Raw genomic sequence first — 17,331 nt, 5'->3', positions numbered from 1 at the left:
TTCATGGCTTTTCATAACAGCTTTGGCTCCAAGATATTTCAGGCACTAACCTCCACTTAAAACGTCCTGAATTAAGAGTGACAAGGTCTCTTTCCATGTGTGCCAAGCACTACTAAATAATCAACCAGGTACAGCTGACCCTTGACCAACATGTGCTTGGACTGCACAGTCCACTTTACATGAATACAGAGGATTGTACTATATGTTAGTTATCCTTAAGTTTTGACTGGGGGTTGGTGTCCCTAGCCGCATTTACTGGTCAACTGTAGGGTTCTGTACTATTTTTGATGGTGACCCTGGGCTACCAAAGAGAAAGTGAATTGATTTTTATGCTAAAGAAAATTAGTGAGTTATATAAATTTCTTTTTCATTTAAAAAGTCAAATCAAATCCATTTATTTGGAAAATAGCTGTTCATATTAGCCCTATAACATTACAAGTTCTTTGAAGTCATATGTTTTTACTGAATTCTTCACCTTTTCAATATCTCTAGTGCTTATAGCACCTAGGTAGTCAATTAACTGTTTATTATAAAGTCGAAGTTGAATTTAATGGAAAACTGATTTTTCCAGATTGGGAAGTTTCATCACTGTGCAGATTCTAAGAACCTTTTCTAATACCAAACTGCTAAGAAGAAAGTTAATATTCTGGCTTTATTACTAAATTTTCTTTGGTATCTAAAACCCATTTCAGAAACTTACTGAGGGCTTCTTGGTTAGGTACTGAGAATGTGTAGTGGTTTTCAACCTTTTTGATGTCTAGTCATTTTTGAGAAATATTTTAAGAAGATACCTGAAGAGTTTCATTCTATGTGGCTTCTGTTTATTGTTTTTTTTTTTAAAACCACAATAGAAATTAAAACTACAATAAAAAATTATTCATTTTAAAATAAGAACCCATTAAATAAATTAATATTTGTATGAAAAATGACTGTCTTCCTAAAACAAGAAAAAATGAGAAAAGTGGTGTTGCTGCTTTCACTTTTTCACAAATCTTTTTAATGCTTTGCTCCATAGAGGACAGCCTGGAGTCTTAACACCCACGTCTAGATTCAGTCTGTTGTGAGCAGTGTGAGAGAATGAGAGTGGGGAAGGAGCAAGGCGTAGTGTTGTTCAATAAGTGCTGACCTCACAAGATAGCTGGAAGGGTCTTGTGTTAGGGGCTTTTTGAAAATATGAAGTGATTTGAAGATTTTTTTTTTATGCTGGTCTATCTGTCCTGTTATAATTTTATGGTAATTGAGTATAATGAAGAAATGCATGTTTCTTAGGTTTTGGGTTTTTTTTTTTTTTTTAAGATTTATTTATTTGTGTATACAGAACTGGGGTATAGGCCAAAGGTGCAGGGGTAGTGAGAGTATTCACCAGAGACAGAGTGGGGAGCAGAACAGGCTGATTGACGAAGTACACTGTTGAGGGGAGCATCAGATGGGTCAGGAGAGGTCTGCTGCGTCATGTGGTCACCTCCAGGGCGGGTGTTGAACTTGTGTTGAAGTGGCTTTAGCCTCTTAGTGCTGGGCTTCAACCCGCTGCACCACCAGGGAGAGCCCTGTTTCTTAGTCTTTGAAGTTTTAAGATTTTATTTCACCAGCTTACTGTGTCTTGTATTCCAGTTTGCATGACACTCAGTAAATGTTACTGCAGGCCTGTTCTCCAGGATAATATAGTTCCTGATTATTTATTGAATTATGTGAAGTCGTCATTAATCTCAAGAGTATAGATGGTTTTGATTTTGCATCTCTTGACTTTTTAAAATTTTATAATAGTTTATTTTTACATCATTTTGTGCATTTTTCCATCTCAGTTGCATTTCTTGACTTCTTAGCAAATGCCAACTGCTTTGAGACTTGAATTCCCGGGGCTGCTTGCTTCCTTGTCTTTCCCTTTACATACCTTGACCCAGTTAGGGATCTCAGACACTCTCACACACATACTACTCACACTCTCTGTAGGGGTTGAGAAGACTTATAAAGTATTCATTTTCCTTTTATTCCTTTCGGGTCATATGATTCTAGTGTTCGTTTGTTTGTTTGTTTTTATAATAGTTTATTTTTACATCATTTTGTACATTTTTTTTTTTATCTCGGTTGTAATCCCCGTGGGTTTCCCATCACCAAGTCACCCGTGTGCCATCACCATAGTCCCGTGCACTTCTCTCCCCCCCCCACCCCCTGTTTTTGATCCCATTCCCCACTCCACCCCCACAAAATGTCTCTGGTATATGGCTGTTCATTATTCTTATCATTTTCTCGCCTGGTCCATTATACTCCTGCTATGAGCAAAACCATCCGGTATTTTTCTTTCTGGCTTTTTTTTTTTTTTTTAATCTTTCTTTTGGATTTACATAGGCTTCTGATTTCTGTCCACATATAAAGAGAATGATTCATTTACCCAGTGCTTTACCTTAGTATCTGTGTATTTTGTTCTCAAGTTGAGGACTTGGAGGCAAACTGCACCAGAAAAGTCCCCTCTTGGTGAAATGGGACAGCAGGATTTCTCTGCACCTCTTTTCTAGTTTTCTCTAATGTTCTTTCCTCCTCCTGTTGTCTTTGTATTTGTGCCTTACCTGATTAAATCTGCTAGTGACTCCCAAGTGAACTGCCTAAAATTGTTCAGCAACTGTTAACTCATGCAGTGTCACCAGGCCTTGCTGCAGACACAATGTAGAGTCGGATATTAATGAGCAGCTCCAGCCTGCAACGATCTGTTGCAATAGTAATGGAAGCAGAAGTAGACCTACCTAGATACTGGCAGATTTTAAGCCACAATAAGTAGTTTGACTCTCCATCCTAAATGAAGTCACAACTCCCTCAGAAATTACTCTCACTGAGCTAAAATAAAATGTAATGCACAATGCTGATATTTCAGAAACCTTTTTTTACCTTAAATCCCATATGTGTATATTTTATTTATTTAGTAGTTGTAGCTATCATTATGTATTGTCATAAAGATTTATTTCCAGTTTCTATGCATGACTTAGTTATTTTTAAATGACTACATGATAATATTTTGTTGTTATATCAATTTAAGATACAAAAATGTACTGTTAGATTTTACTTATCTTCATTCAAATGCTTTCATGAGCACTTTTGTACAAATGGATCTCTATTTCTTCTTTAAAATTATTTCAATTGGAATAAAATCCTAGAAGTAGAATTATGGAGTCAAATTGATATGATTATGTGACTCTTGCTTTCCAGGAACCTTCTACCAACTTCCCAACAGTAATAAAAGAATGTGCTCTTGGCATTACCACTTAAGCCCACACTGGTTAGTTTAATGTCCTATCTTAAAATTGCTTTTTTGCATTTCTTCGGTTATCATTACCAATTAAGCTTTACAGCATGAATTTAAAACATTAATGTTTTATTCCATTTTTGTAAAGGAAGATAAAATTCTAGATGTTGATTTTTGGGAAATAGATACTGTAAATTATTCTCCTTTTACAAGGCAGTATTAGTTTTCTTGCTTATATAACTTTACTACACTCCTACGCTGTGTTTCATGTGTTGCTGTTACTTCAGTCTAAATTCAGTTTGAAACCATGTCACTGCCTTAATGGGAAAAATTCAGCATTTTAGTGAGATTGGGGGAGGGGGGCAACTAACCCATCATACAAGGTTTCAACCAGGCTTTCCTCCTTTTTTCTGAACCTCACTTTCCATGTAAACTGAGCCCATTTCTGTGTCTTGTGACACAGTCCACCGCACAGTTACATATGCACATCTGCCTTCCACATAAGACTTTGTGAGTCTGTGACACAGGGATGAGGTCTTGTGTCCTCGTCTGGCAGCTGTCTTAAACAGTTATGAAAATATGAGCAAAATTTTAGACTTTTTTCCTCGTGATATTAGATTGGTAAATTAAAATGAAGAAATTAATCTTAGTAGAAGTGTATCACCAGCTCTGTGAGCTTACTTCTTAACTGCACAGTCCCTTTCTTTAGAAGCAGCTCCATAAGGTGGACATTACATAACATTTACCTTCTAAAGTTATTGAGGGGATGAAATGAAATATGAATGTCAGCATTTGAAACCTTAACCACACAATATCAGTGCACATTAAAGAATTCTCATTGCTGTGTTAGTCTGTGAGTAATATCTAAGGATATTATATACTAATACTGCCTGTCTTTACATTTGGATGAAAGAACTTAGTAGTTTTGTGGAATGTATTAAATATATATATTCTATTGGAATTAGATCGTATAGCCAGGAAGTGTCTGAAGCTTCTTCCCTGTACCAACACATGAGTAGCTGCAGGGCATTCAAAATATGGCTGACACATGAACATTGCAGGTTTGCAAAACACAGTTCTGTTTGTATGTGGAGTTTTTCTGTTCACAGGTCAGATTCAACCAACCAAATCTGGAGTTAGTTGAATCCATACAAGTGGAACTAACAGATTCATATTCCCGGCTATAAATTATATCTGGACTTTTCAGTTGCCATGGGCTCATTGCCCCCACCGTGTATTGTGCAAGGACCAACTAGAGTATAATAGTTTTTATCTTCAGAAAGCTTTCATTATAACAATAATTGAGGGAAGAAGTCTAATGTGCATGAACTACTCAGCAGTCAACGATAATGGGGAACTGCCTATTTAGAGGCACATGTATTCCCAGGGGCCTCAGACTAACCGCACAGCTCTGCTTTCATGGGTCCTTCTTTCGTAATTGTCAAGATATAGAGTTAGATTTGAATGAGAAAGGGCAAGATTACAACTGAGCAGGAGGCCTTTCTTCCACTTCTGTTTTCAGAACACTAGAAAGATGGATGACTAGGTGAATGTGGAGCAGCCGAACCAGGGAGGTAGGATTCTTTAGGAATTCTATCTTCCACACTTTTGTAATCATCATTTTGAAAATGTTGTTACTGAGTAACTGATTTAGTTTCCTCATCATCCCTCCATAATGTCTTTGAGTTGGAGGGTGTCCTATGTCTATTTATATCTCTTTCATTACTCTGAAGTGGGCCATTGACTTTTATCAAAAGAGTAAGACGTTTATTGTCTTACTGTCATATCACTAACTTCCCTTATTTAGCTCAGTCCTCATATTAGTCTAAAATAGTAGGCATTAGTATGAATGATCCCATTATAACAAACGATGAAGCTGACAGAAAGATTGATACTTGCCAAAGGCCAAAACCTTGCAGTTTGAACATGAATCTCGTCATATGCACATCTCTGAAAGATGGATGGCACAAAATGTTGTTTCAAAGATTGGTGTCAGTTAACTTTAGCAAAGGTGTTGAGAATGATTGGAACCATCGGAATTTTCTTGAAAGGAAGTCAGTTTAGTTTTTGTAATACTGAATTCAAGAAGATGATGTTCAGTGAGTTGTACTCAGTTCCCGCATCTGTTTTAGAGAATGAATAGATAGGTCCAGCCTTTATAATGTCAAATTCGTATGTCTGATAGTAAATAAATTGCAAAGCATCTGAATATGCTGTCTTCCTCTTTACTTTAACCGGTGTTAGCCCAGCCTTCCACAGGAGTTAGATCTTTTGTGTGGGGTGAACAGGGAAAGGAGACTATTCGACTATTCTGTATATGTTACAGGAATAGGGGAAGACAGATGAGAATGATTGTTTACAAGAAAAATGGCAACCAGTTAGGCTTTGCTGCATCATCTAGTTATTAAAGCATACATAGCTTCATTGTCATAGGCATTAATGGTTTAAATTAGTATAGTGCCTATTAAAGCCTATTTTACATCTCCGCTTATAACTCAGATGAGCACTGTGAACTGTTTCAATTTAAAATCAAATTGTTTTCAACAGGATGCATTCAGTTTACTAGCTTATTCAGATCCTTGGAACAGCCCAGTTGGAAACCAGCTTGACCCCATTCAGAGAGAACCTGTGTGCTCAGCTCTAAACAGTGCAATATTAGGTAAGTGAAGCCAAGCACACAATTTCCATTGGATTCTCTGCTATTTGAGGTGATATTTTGCTGGTAATTGTATTACAATTATAAGAAAAATGGTGTCTGCATTTTAAAAAATTAAAATTACCTTGAAGTATAGAAAACTTCATTTATTGCAATTCCAAATCAAATGGATTAATGGAATCAAAACAGTACTTTGGTTGCATCTTAGGATATCTGGAAAATAACTTGTGTCTGGGTGTAAGTGTTTCTGGCCTAAGCCATCTCTATCCCAGTTCTAGTGATCCATGCGGGCACATGGCACTCTAGGAGCCCTGTTGGCACTGGCTCTTGGACTTGAATATAAACTTAGGCCTTTTCCAGACATAAGGGGTGGATGGAGAGCAGTTTAACTAGTGAGACTTAGCCACAGGTGAGCATGAAGAAAGAAACTGGAATTAGTTATTTCCCTGGTTGATTGCCTTTCTTTCAGGTACTCAAATCTGCCTTTTATGTGGATTCTATGATGGTTCACTGTGTGCATTTGTATATGAACTTATAGGGTTGGTGGTTTTAAGCTTTTAATTTCTGGGCAATTCTTTCCAAAGATATTGTAGATGAGAGTGATTTTTTTCACTTGAGCTTGCAATGAAATTCTTTAAGGAAAATGGGACTCCTATTCCGAAATCTGTCCTGTGCTGTTTGTTAGATGTGGGGATTTAGAGCGATGTTTCAGATTATTTTAGAAAGATTAGAGCAGAGCCACAAAGAGTAGGTTAGAGGATGCTCAGACAGGAAAACTTATAAGAAGGGCTGGAATTTCACATAGGAAAGAAATTAAAAGTCCTCGTATTTGTGCCTTATTCTTTCATTGTATTCATTTTTAAGTCATCATGTAATAGAGTTCTAATACTGAAGTTTTAAAATAGGAGTTGCCTCTTGCTATATCTGAAGTTTAGAATTTCTATATAGTAAGTACTATGAGTTTTCTTTGGTTAATGTGTTTTATTTTCTGCGTAGCTACAATTCATTGAGCTCTAATGGTAAAAGCCGGAGAACTGAGTAGCAATGCTGGGATTGTAGAACAAATTATGATATATAATTTTTTAATCTTTTTGAAATTATAGGAAATCATGAAGCCTGTATTGCTTTGTGTTTAGGTAACACTCAGACATACTGCCCTGGATGTTTGCCTCAGAGCAGGGTTACTTCCCTGTGGACCTTAAAGTGACATTTTTGAAAGGATGTTTCCTTTTTTGGTGTTTATTCCATTATCATCATGTTGATTTTGTGTGAAAATTAAGTTGGTTCAAGTTAACACAGAATAAACTATTAACTGCTTAAGAGTTGTAAAAACATGTTGTGTCAAAATCAGAATCCAGCTACATAGTTTTGCCAAAGCACAGGCAGCACTTGAGTGTTGCCCACAGACCACGTTTTCTCGTCTTTTTGCCTTTTCTTGCATACTTTTTCCTTAATATATTTTATCCCAATTTCTTTTCTCTTGTACCATCAAGAGAACTTTTTTTTTTGCTTCATCCTTTCCAGCTTTTCCCCCCCTCCTGTCACCACCATACCACGTCTGATAATCAAGTGTAATTTAACAGTGTTACAAGCTGTGGATTAGTTGTCTTTGTTTTCAGTTGAAGGTCTATTAGTAATTTTATTAGTCAGCAATCTACATAAACTTAAAATTAGGACATCTCTCTATTAAGAAATTTAGACCAGGGTCTGTAAATTTGGCTACTTTCACTATTAACTCTTTGCTAAGAATATATTTTGGTAAGTACGTTACTATTACCAATTAGTCTAACAAGGAAATTTATCTATATGTAGGACCCTAAAAACTTTAATTTCTTGGTAGTTTTTACAGTGTTTCACCTATGAATTATGAATTAACCCCTCTGAAAATATAGGTGATTTTGCTCCCAGTCAACCCAGTACCCACCAGGATATGGTGAAATGTTCAGGCAACTTCATTTGGCTTTTATCCCCAGAGAAAATCCATCAGTGAAACATTCACTGAAAATCCGGTGTTTTTTTTTTTTTCCTGTTAAGGTCAGCGGATTAGAAGAGAAATTTAAGTATTTCTTGTCCCCCCCCCCCCAAATAATCAGATAAAGGTCTACATTTTTCCCATGTTAGCTAATATAGCTAAGTTTTTGAGTAATACATTAGAAGTCTAATTCTATAAAGACTATTCCTTAAAGTTGAATATCCAGTACCCATGTTACCTTATTAGAGCAGTTATTTCCAACATATTGATCATTTGGTATTTGAGCATAATAGGCTCTGGTCATTTTTGTATGAGTAAGAGTAATGCATTGTTTTCCAAATTGTTCTTTTAATGCCTTCCTAATTGCAATTTCCATTTCTCATTTTTCCTCAGAAACCCACAATCTGCCAAAGCAACCTCCACTTGCCCTAGCAATGGGACAGGCCACACAATGTCTAGGACTGATGGCTCGATCGGGAATTGGATCCTGTGCATTTGCCACAGTGGAAGACTATCTACATTAGCTATGCATCTAAGGAGCTCACACTTATATCGTGGCATATAGTCAACATGGAAGTAGACCAGCTCTGCTGATTTGAAATTTAGATTTTTTTTAATTATGTACTGGGGACAGGTTTTTGTCGCTTTACATTGCTTCCTAGTTTACAGCATGATGCAAATGATTTTCTAACTTAGTGTTAGGAGAAATTATTTTCCATCTTTAACCTCTTAGTTGTCTAAGAGTTAAATATTACTGAATTTCAGACGTTCAAATTGATCATCACAAATCCTTTAAAACAATTACTTAAAAGAAACCAAAAAATCCTGCCGCCTTTGTTGGGGGGAAGAGAGGGGAAGGAAATGGAACAAGTTGTGTTTGTGTTAGCATGTGGGTGATGTAAACTTCAAATTGGGAGATGTTCCGACCCCTGCTCCCATATAAGCATCCAATCAGTGTAACTTGCAAAATGCATAAACATCCGACAGTTTGAATTTATAGTGTTGATGGAAGAAATCATTTTTAATGTGTACTGTAAAACTTGAAATACTCAGGAGCTGAGTGAATATGTTTGTTGCTACTTACAATCCCGACCTGTTAGTCCCAGTAGTTTTGTTTTAACATGGTCTTTTTCAACTTTGTTTCCTGTTTAACTACAGAGGACTTCTGTTGTAGACTCACAAGTTTAACTGTTGTATTATAACAGTATTACATGTCAACAGTGTGGTTATGACCTTTATTTATATAAAAACCAAATATTTAGTCAATTTACTGTGTCTTAATTTAATCTTTGTACACCTTCCATTTTTAAGTGCTTAAATGAGTACTATATTGCAATAAAAATGTAGTGATATAATTAACCAGCCATTAAAAATTTACTTCTACAGATACGAGTCTCAACTGAGTTTATATACTAGGTAATTGCATAAATAGGTCTATATCTTAAGACTGCCTTCAAGTTACTGGCCTTCCTGGATTGGGATCAAACCTGATGTTGTAGGTGAAAGAGAATAATCTCAATTTCCTCCATTTGACTTTGTGAAATTTTCATGTGACTGCCAGTGAAGCAGACTTCTTATGTCATAAAAGCTTTTCAGCTGGATGGCCGTATCCTTTGGCTATGCAAATGTATTGCTGACTACATGATGTACACAAAGAATGGGTGTTGGTCTACATTTTAGATACTGTTCCAGTTATTTATTCCACATTCTGCAAAACAGTCTCATCAATAGCACCAAAACATATGAGTGACTAAGGCATCTGAGAATACAATTAAGACTTAATGGATGTTACTTCTTTTTCTGCCACATACCCACATTGAGGATGGGGGGAGGGGTATAAGAAACATTGTTGGGATTGTGATAATTTCATAAATACAAAAGAAAGGAAAAGAATTCATTTTAATCTGTTTCTGTTCCATTGTGCAAATAGACAAAGCACAGCCATGCTCTAGAAGCAAAAAATGTGACTAGATACTCCTTTTATTTACAATTTTTGTAATGACAATTCAGATGGTATAGAAATTATGAGATGTTCCCCCCGTAAAAAAGAATCCTCTGAATAACAAGTTCTTTATATACACTTATCTTCGATTTACTTCTTAGAAGCTTTCATCTTCCTGAACATCCACCGTTTCTTAAACCTCTTGGCATTTTGTTTTTTCTGGGTTCCTACAATAGAAAGTTTTGTGTTTTGTTATTTACAAAATTCCCAGCAAAAAATCTAAAACATACACAATTTTGCCCTACTTTACAAATATGAATTTAAATATTACGTCTACTGGACTAGAGTATGTTAGAGACATACTACCCTGACCTACTCCAAAACAACTTTTTAAAAAATTATAAAAATGATACTTCATAATTATTTGAGTATTTTTTTAAAAAGAAACATTATTCAGTATACACATAAAGCTACCAAAGTCAAGAGAATGTAGTTAGCTCTTACCCCAAGCATTATTTAAAAACTGGGCTGCAGCCTTCTTCACTGGTAACCTCTTGTTTTCAAGGGACAGGAACTTATTTACTGTAAAAGAAAATTCTTTGTTTTAATCACAGCAAAAAGTGAGAAAAAGCCATCCATCTATAACAAAGTACCTACCTGTAGTTCTGTTGGTTCCTGGGCCATATAAACAGTTTTGTATGAAGGCTTTAGCTGCCTCTTTCCTTGAATCTCTTAGATCTTGATCTTTTAGCCTTACAGCCACATAGCTTTTATTCTGGCTGGTGAACAATACAAAAAGTCAAAGCAAATGAAGGTGTTAATAATATGCTTATTTTCAAATGAAAGTGTTCTTGTCTTAAATAGCGGAAGTCCCTAATTTTGTAAATACAGACAAAGTTAATTATAGGGCTCAACATTAAGAAAGTCTAATATTCATATTAAATTATAACAAATGCTTTAATATCAAAATTGAGTTTTCTACAAAGGATCCAATCTAAACTGCTAACATTTTTCCATGCAAAAAACACCCTCAAAAGGTCACCATGACACAAGCTTTTATGAGCAGACAACCCTTACCCAACAGACTGTACTTTCTGCACTTTAGTTTTCTTGGCGTCACTCCCCTTTACACATTCATTTTTCTTTTGCAAATCAGCTAAAAGAAGGAATTATATCTTAATTAAGCATATGTATGGACCAAAAAAAAGAAAAAAATACAACCCAACACCCAACATTTATTGGCGTTGCTTTAAATCACTATTACATACCAATGTAGATTCAACTTTTGTTTGTAATAAAGGCAACAAGCCCAAGCTAAACTTGGTCAATTCTATGCTTTTTTCCTGTGAGCCTTTAACATTTAAGTGCAAAAATCTAAAGACATTTGACATTTAAACGAGAAGTTATTTAATTCAAAGTAGTTCATACCTTTTTTCAGTTTTCCAGGTGATTTCTTTATGCTAAGAAAGAAAACAAAAAAGCCACTGACTAATGACAACACCTTGTATCATCCTCAGGATTTTTACTCAGCTTTATTAAAACATAAGCCAAAGCCACCCGCCCAATGCCATCAAACTCCCAATCAACAAGCTAGTATATACTGGGATTCAAGTATCATCCCAGATGTGAAAATCAGACTAACAGGCTTCTGAAAGTAGATGGCTAGTGGAGTTAAAAAGTGAAAGATTTAACAATGAGTTGTCAATATCAAAATGCAAAGTGAAGGGTGGTATGCCTGCCTCTATTATGAGAAATCACAAAATTAACAGTTTGCACCCGAGGTAATATGACTAGCCTCTGAGTCTGGTCTAGTGGAGAGACTAATACTGACAAAAGCACAAAGTGAGATGTTTATGTGTATACAGAAGCACAGAAAGCTATACAAAGGGAGAATGACAGGAAGGGTGGGAAGTCAAAGAGTGGAGAGGTGACATTTTTAGCTTGGTTTGGAAAAAGGGAATTTGCCACCAAATACACTTTACTGTACTCGGGCTGAATACTTTTAGAAAAGTTCTTTTATTGAAAATTTGAGAATCATCGGACTAATAAGTAAATGAACTGAAATAAAAGCACTAAGGAGAGAAAACTACAAATATGTAGAAGTTGAAATTTAACAGTATTTGATTATTTTTGGAGGGCAGAGGATGAACATTAGGCTGTTAACAGTGAACTGGTGAAACTACTGAACGAAATGGGTGCGGAGGAGCAACAACAGGTAGGTGGCAGGTGTAGGACAAGGTGCGTTTTAGGAGCTGGTGGCTAAGTACCTGCTGCTTCCATTGGTTGTCAGTTTCAAACACACACCCAGCAGCATCTGCAGTGTGAGGCTGCACAGCTCACTGCGCACGGTCTGGGAAACTAAGAGTCAGCCATGGCCTTTCTCTCCACGTTTCCCCACAAACCTTGAAACCTGTGTGGTTTTTTCATTTAGGCTTATCATTTCCTCAGTTACGTGGCTTCAAATAAATGTAGCAGTTCAAAGATGGGTGCATGTTATAATACAGGATCCGCTACTCACCTGGTCTGTGGAGCTGTTAACTTCTCTAGAACAGTATCTGGAAGCAGCTTCCTTTTCTGAAAGACATTTAAAACACCGATAGAAAATGAGGTGCACGATACCTGACCCAGGACTCGCGCCGGGCTGCTCCCGCAGTCTCAGGCCTGCCCAGCACCTGGGCCGGGACCGAGGTGGGTACAGAACGCAGCGTCTCGTTCTTTCGCAGCTTTAGCGCAGGCCGCACGTCACGGTTTTAGGTGGATGGCGGTTCGGTCCTGTCCACTGGGCTGGTCATTCTGTGGCCAGCCCTCCAGGCACCAGAGCGACGCACCGCGCGCAGAGGCTCAGCCTGCAAAGCGCCCACCCCACGCTCACGACACAGCAGCCGCAGACACCACCGCGCGGCAAGAACCCCGGCCGTCGGCGATGGGTCACGCCACCCGCAGCGAGGCCGGCGCGCGTCCCACCTCAGCTCTCACGGCCGCAAAACGGCGATTTTGTCCCGAGTGGTTTTCAAACTGAGACGAACCTTCTGTTCAATGAACAGCTCCTCACGTCGCTTCCTCTTCTCCTTCAGGAGCGATTTATCCCTGCGGAAAAGCGTGACGAGACCCGGTCAGAGCCGCAGCGCGCGGGGCGCCGGGGAGGGGGGGCGCGGGGCCAGCCGGACCGGCCGCGAGGCCCACACCTGCGCAGGGTCTCCCGGACTCGCTTCTCCTCTTCCTTCGCTTCGGCCTGGGCGCTGGCGAAAGTCAGCTCCTCCGGAGCCTCGTCGTCGGACTCCTCCTCCCCTTCCTCATCCTCCAGCGGCTCGGCGGCCGCGCCGCTGCTGGGCTGCCCAAGCAACAGGCCGTGCTCCGCCTCCTCCTCCGAGGAGGGCTGGCCCTCGTCTACCATCGCCGACGCCGACACCGGGGCGCGGGAGGCCCGCGGCCGGAGCTGCACCATGGCTCACGCAAGCCACACCGGGCGACCTCTGACTCGGAAGCGGCACGCGCGGAGCGTGCCGGGAAGAGCGGCGACTCGCTGTACCGCCTCCTGCAGGTCCGGAGGTCCCACGGAGCTTCGCGCAAGCGGTACACCGACCAGCGGAGGCGCACGCGCAGAGCTGGGGGGCGTGGTCTGGAGAGGGGCGAGGCCTAATAGAGGGGCGTGGTCAACAGGTGGGCGTGGTCCAGCGGGGTTGGGGGGCGTTTCCTTCCGCGGGCTGGAGGCTGAGCGCCGGGATCCGCGTGCGTCCTACCTACCCCAGCCTGCGGGCGCTCCGGCTGCGGCGGGTCGTGGTGGGAGTTGCCAGCGATCAAGGAAGCCTCGTCCAGCCTCGGATGCTGAAGCTGGTTCGCCGATCCCTGCGCTCCTGGAGCCAGGATGGCGCGGGTCCCGCCGGGCCGGGAAGCCCCTAGCTGTTCGTAGCACCGCGATCCTCTTGTGGTTCCAGGTCACCCTGTTTTTAGATCGGGTGTCGTCCCGCGGGAGAAACGCGCGGTTAGCGACTGGGCCGCGGTGTCTCAGTTTTGTCGTCATCGAGCAGAAAAGAGGTTAGCAGACGCGGGCTCAGTCAACCTCTGGCACGGAGCATGACTTTGGCCGCCCTTTCTCATCTCCCAGCCGCAGCTTCTCCGCGCTACCTGTCCACGCCGCCCCAAGTCTTCTCCGCACCCCACCCCAACCCCGCGCACAGGATGAACCCTAGAGTAGGCTGGTCCCACGGCCCTGGTCCTGGGGCGGCCTGCGTCGACGCTGCTGGGAGACCACAGGCCCCATGTTGCTGCCTGAAGGCTGTCCCGCCAGCTGCCCCAGTAGCTCATGGCATGCAGGCCCTTTAGATGTGTTTACTTCCTCCACTCACGGTACAGAGCTCAGTGACGCCTCATGTCAGCACAAACCAAGCTGTCTCGCACCTGCCATGCATTCGCACAAGCCTTCCCCACTGATGCACACTCCACGTGTGCAACTCCTATTTATACGCAAAAAAAAAAAAAAACTCCCACCCGGATTGACTTGCTCTTAGTCTTTCAAGCACCTAATCCACCCTATATTGGCCTCACCCTCCCCATCTCTAATTGCATCCTCCTCTGTACCCAGCCCGAATTTCTGTCACTGTAGTTTAGACATTTACACAAACATTGTGTGGTCTTGAGGGTCAGGCTCATGTCTTACAAATTATTTTATTTCTGATGTCTATCATATTCATGCTCAGAAATAGTAAATTGCAATAATTCTCCCTCACAAAAATGTTTCTCTTTTCAACTCAGATTTAGAGTCAGTTACTAATTTAAAGGCAATAAAACCAATATATGAACAAAAATGACAAGACAAAACAGCTCTGGTATCCAAGGGCAAGCGTGAGATGAGCTGCAAAGATTTCTAAACTAATGGGGCCTTGATCAGATAGAAATCATAGCTTCAGTCTCCGACAGTGAGCTGGTTACATGTGGAAAATGTAGAAAGTTAACTTTGAAAAGCACCATAAAAGCAAATGATGGCATTTTTGGACAAAAACTGCATAGTAAGGATTACAAATCTTCTCATGTATTCCCCACCCATGTCCAGTGTGACTCAAGCCCTCAGAGTATCTGACTGGTCCTTCAGAGCCCCCCAGAGGTGCTAAACATGTCCTGCACATGCAAAGGATCTTTGAGATTCATTAAAAGGTATGATTTGCAAATGGAGTACAAAGTTTTACGCAACCCTGCCTTGTCCTACAAAAAGCTAAGGGTGTGACATTAAATGCAATGATGTAAGGGGCTGAGGAGAGGTAGTCCAAGTGTGTAGCCGCCCAGAACACCAAACCCAGGGACTTACTTACTCATGACTTTCTGACACAGTTCTCTAAAGTTAACTCCTCCCAGCCCAGCCTCAGAAGCACCTACAGGGACAGGAACAACAGACATTTCAAGGACGCTGGGTGCTGTCCCAGGTGATGAGGCTTAAGGAGAGAGCTGCATTTACAAGCGTCAAGGCAGCTTGAGCGCACATTTTAAAGTCCCCTGGGAAAAACTACCTTTGGGATTCAGTGTTTGGGAACACTTGTCTGACCTGGAAGGACTATAGACTTCTGTGTTTGTGACACTGAGAAACAGGCAGCCATCACCTCTCCCCTCCCTCCATGGCTGCTAGCTCAGTGCTATGATTTAGGCAGCTGTATTTATCCTTGGGGTCCATATATTTGCATCTTTCTTTTTCCTCATTCTGATTTTCTCTTGTGGCTATTTTCTCTTCCTTCCTGGCACAAGCTCCTGGTGTAAGCTATCCCAAGCACTTTGAGGGCAAGTCAGGTACATAGGCTGAAAAGACAAGGCCCCCTACAAAGACACCTCTGGGGGTAACATCTTTATTTAATAAATTACCTACTATAGAGAATGACCGGTTTTCAACAAAACTTGTGCAAAAATCAGAAATGTCTGATTTTTGATAAAATCAGGGTCTTATCAAAATCTTTTTTTTCCCAAATAAAAAGTACAATCAGAATAATTACATTTTTAGACAACATAACTACAAAATTTTTTCCCTCCCAATGATCAACCATCAGAGGTATCTTAAGTTTATATTCAAACCAAATAGCATGCATTAACTTTGTAGTTGTCTGACTTTTTCTTCCAATGATATTTGCTAAGTAACATAATGGGTTCACATCCATTAGCAACAGGTTAGAATTCCAATATTCAGCTCACCACCCACAAAACTGTTTTTCCTCTGTGAAGTAGTCCTTAGACCTAACTATAATTTCTTCCTTTTCCAGGATAATTAAGAAATGGTTTCCGTTTCATGAGGTGCCAGGGCTTCTGGAAGTGTTGTACCACAGGGCCCCTGGAAATGAAACCTAAAAGAGAAGGACAATACAGCAGTTCTGAGTAAAAAGTGAGTGGCTACTTCATCAAGACATACATTTCTTAGTTCTAGCAGAGCAAAGTCTAAACTCTCACAATGGTATTTTGATTTTTGGTGCCCAGTTCTTTCAATGAGTTTCTGACAACTCAAGACACCTCACTATTGGTTAGGTCTGTTCAAGGAAATTTAGGAAAGCAATTGACTAGAATTTATGTGCTATAAATGAAAAATGTACTGCAAGGGGTAGCAGAGACATGATTATTAAGTGTTTTGTGGTGTTTCACTAATGTAATAATTGAAATTGCAAACTTTAAGCAACAAATATATTACATAAAATCAACATTCATATGTACAAAGGACAAGAGAAAATTTGTGTGCTATGTAACCATAAGGCTTCTCACACCATCCAATGGCTTCGTGACTAGCCATGACTTACAGTCAAAAAGGAGAAGGAAAAACAGCAAAGATGGAAGAAAAGGAAGACAAATCAACGATTTCTGCTTCCTTCAAGGAAAAACACATAGGCTGGAGGTAGCTAAGTAAAAACTCTAAATGAAGAAAAAGAGCAGAATTTTCTAGTGTATGATTCCTTATTAACAACTAAGCAAACCAACTGAGCTCATTCAATAGTAGAAAAAAACATTGGCTAAGTATCATTCTTGATGATACCATTCTTGATATAACCATGTTGAACTGTTCTCTGAACAGAGGCCCTTGATAGACGCTCCTGACAGATGGCATTGCCACACCACCTGCCACCTGGAGCATGCAAGCCACTGGCCTCTCAAAAGCTCTGTACTCCAGCAGTGGTTATAGTCCCTTGAGGACCTTCAAAGAAGTACAGCCAGGCAAGCAGAGCTCTTTAGAATCTGCATGCTCTCCTCTACCCCCCTCCCACCGCCTCCCACCTCTTCTCATTCTTAAGAGTGACTTTCAAGGTCACCTCCTTCACATTAACAAAGGCAAGCGGTTCCTCTTACCCATCTCAACCTTACAATGGTGCCTTATTCCAAAATTTGAAAATAGATGAGATGACAAAATAGGATATTTGAAATACTCATGTAGATCTGAGAAAACAAATGGTTTCTGAAGGCTGGGTAATGAGCGCTAGACAAGGAGGTGAGTTCATTCTTGCTTGCAGTAAAACTGGAAGAGGGTCGGATGGAACAGTCAATCAACAGACCACCAAATGTGATCC

General features: G+C 40.2%; 3 protein-coding genes across 4 annotated transcripts in view; 1 reads left to right on the top strand and 2 right to left on the bottom strand.

The window, feature by feature from the left end:
• RANBP9 (RAN binding protein 9) overlaps positions 1-9,307 on the top strand; it is a 92,513-nt gene extending 83,206 nt beyond the window's left edge. Inside the window, exons 13-14 of the mRNA XM_004693299.2 lie at positions 5,783-5,894; positions 8,257-9,307. Coding sequence (XP_004693356.1) covers positions 5,783-5,894; positions 8,257-8,387 — 243 coding nt within the window. The 3' untranslated portion in view covers positions 8,388-9,307. The remainder of the gene's footprint in view (positions 1-5,782; positions 5,895-8,256) is intronic.
• Positions 9,308-9,544: 237 nt separating this feature from the next.
• Positions 9,545-13,340, bottom strand: NOL7 (nucleolar protein 7, 27kDa). Its single transcript, XM_004693278.2, has 8 exons — positions 12,991-13,340; positions 12,832-12,892; positions 12,324-12,379; positions 11,234-11,265; positions 10,883-10,961; positions 10,463-10,584; positions 10,310-10,387; positions 9,545-10,032 (listed from the first exon to the last, which is right to left on the bottom strand). Exons 1-8 carry the CDS (start codon positions 13,248-13,250, stop codon positions 9,956-9,958), a joined length of 765 nt encoding a protein of 254 aa, XP_004693335.1. The 5' UTR covers positions 13,251-13,340; the 3' UTR covers positions 9,545-9,955.
• A 945-nt stretch (positions 13,341-14,285) lies between these two features.
• The window catches only part of SIRT5 (sirtuin 5), a 28,787-nt gene continuing 25,741 nt past the window's right edge, over positions 14,286-17,331 (bottom strand). For both annotated transcript variants that reach the window (XM_004693296.2, XM_012732961.1), the window contains exon 9: positions 14,286-16,125. In XM_004693296.2, coding sequence (XP_004693353.1) covers positions 16,050-16,125 — 76 coding nt within the window. In that variant the 3' untranslated portion in view covers positions 14,286-16,049. The remainder of the gene's footprint in view (positions 16,126-17,331) is intronic.

The sequence above is a fragment of the Condylura cristata genome, unplaced genomic scaffold (assembly GCF_000260355.1).
Source record: "Condylura cristata isolate star-nosed mole 26May11 unplaced genomic scaffold, ConCri1.0 scaffold00037, whole genome shotgun sequence".
NCBI classification, from domain to species: Eukaryota; Metazoa; Chordata; class Mammalia; order Eulipotyphla; family Talpidae; genus Condylura; species Condylura cristata.
Note: the sequence above shows the minus strand (reverse complement) of the source record. Positions and strands in the feature narration are given on the sequence as shown.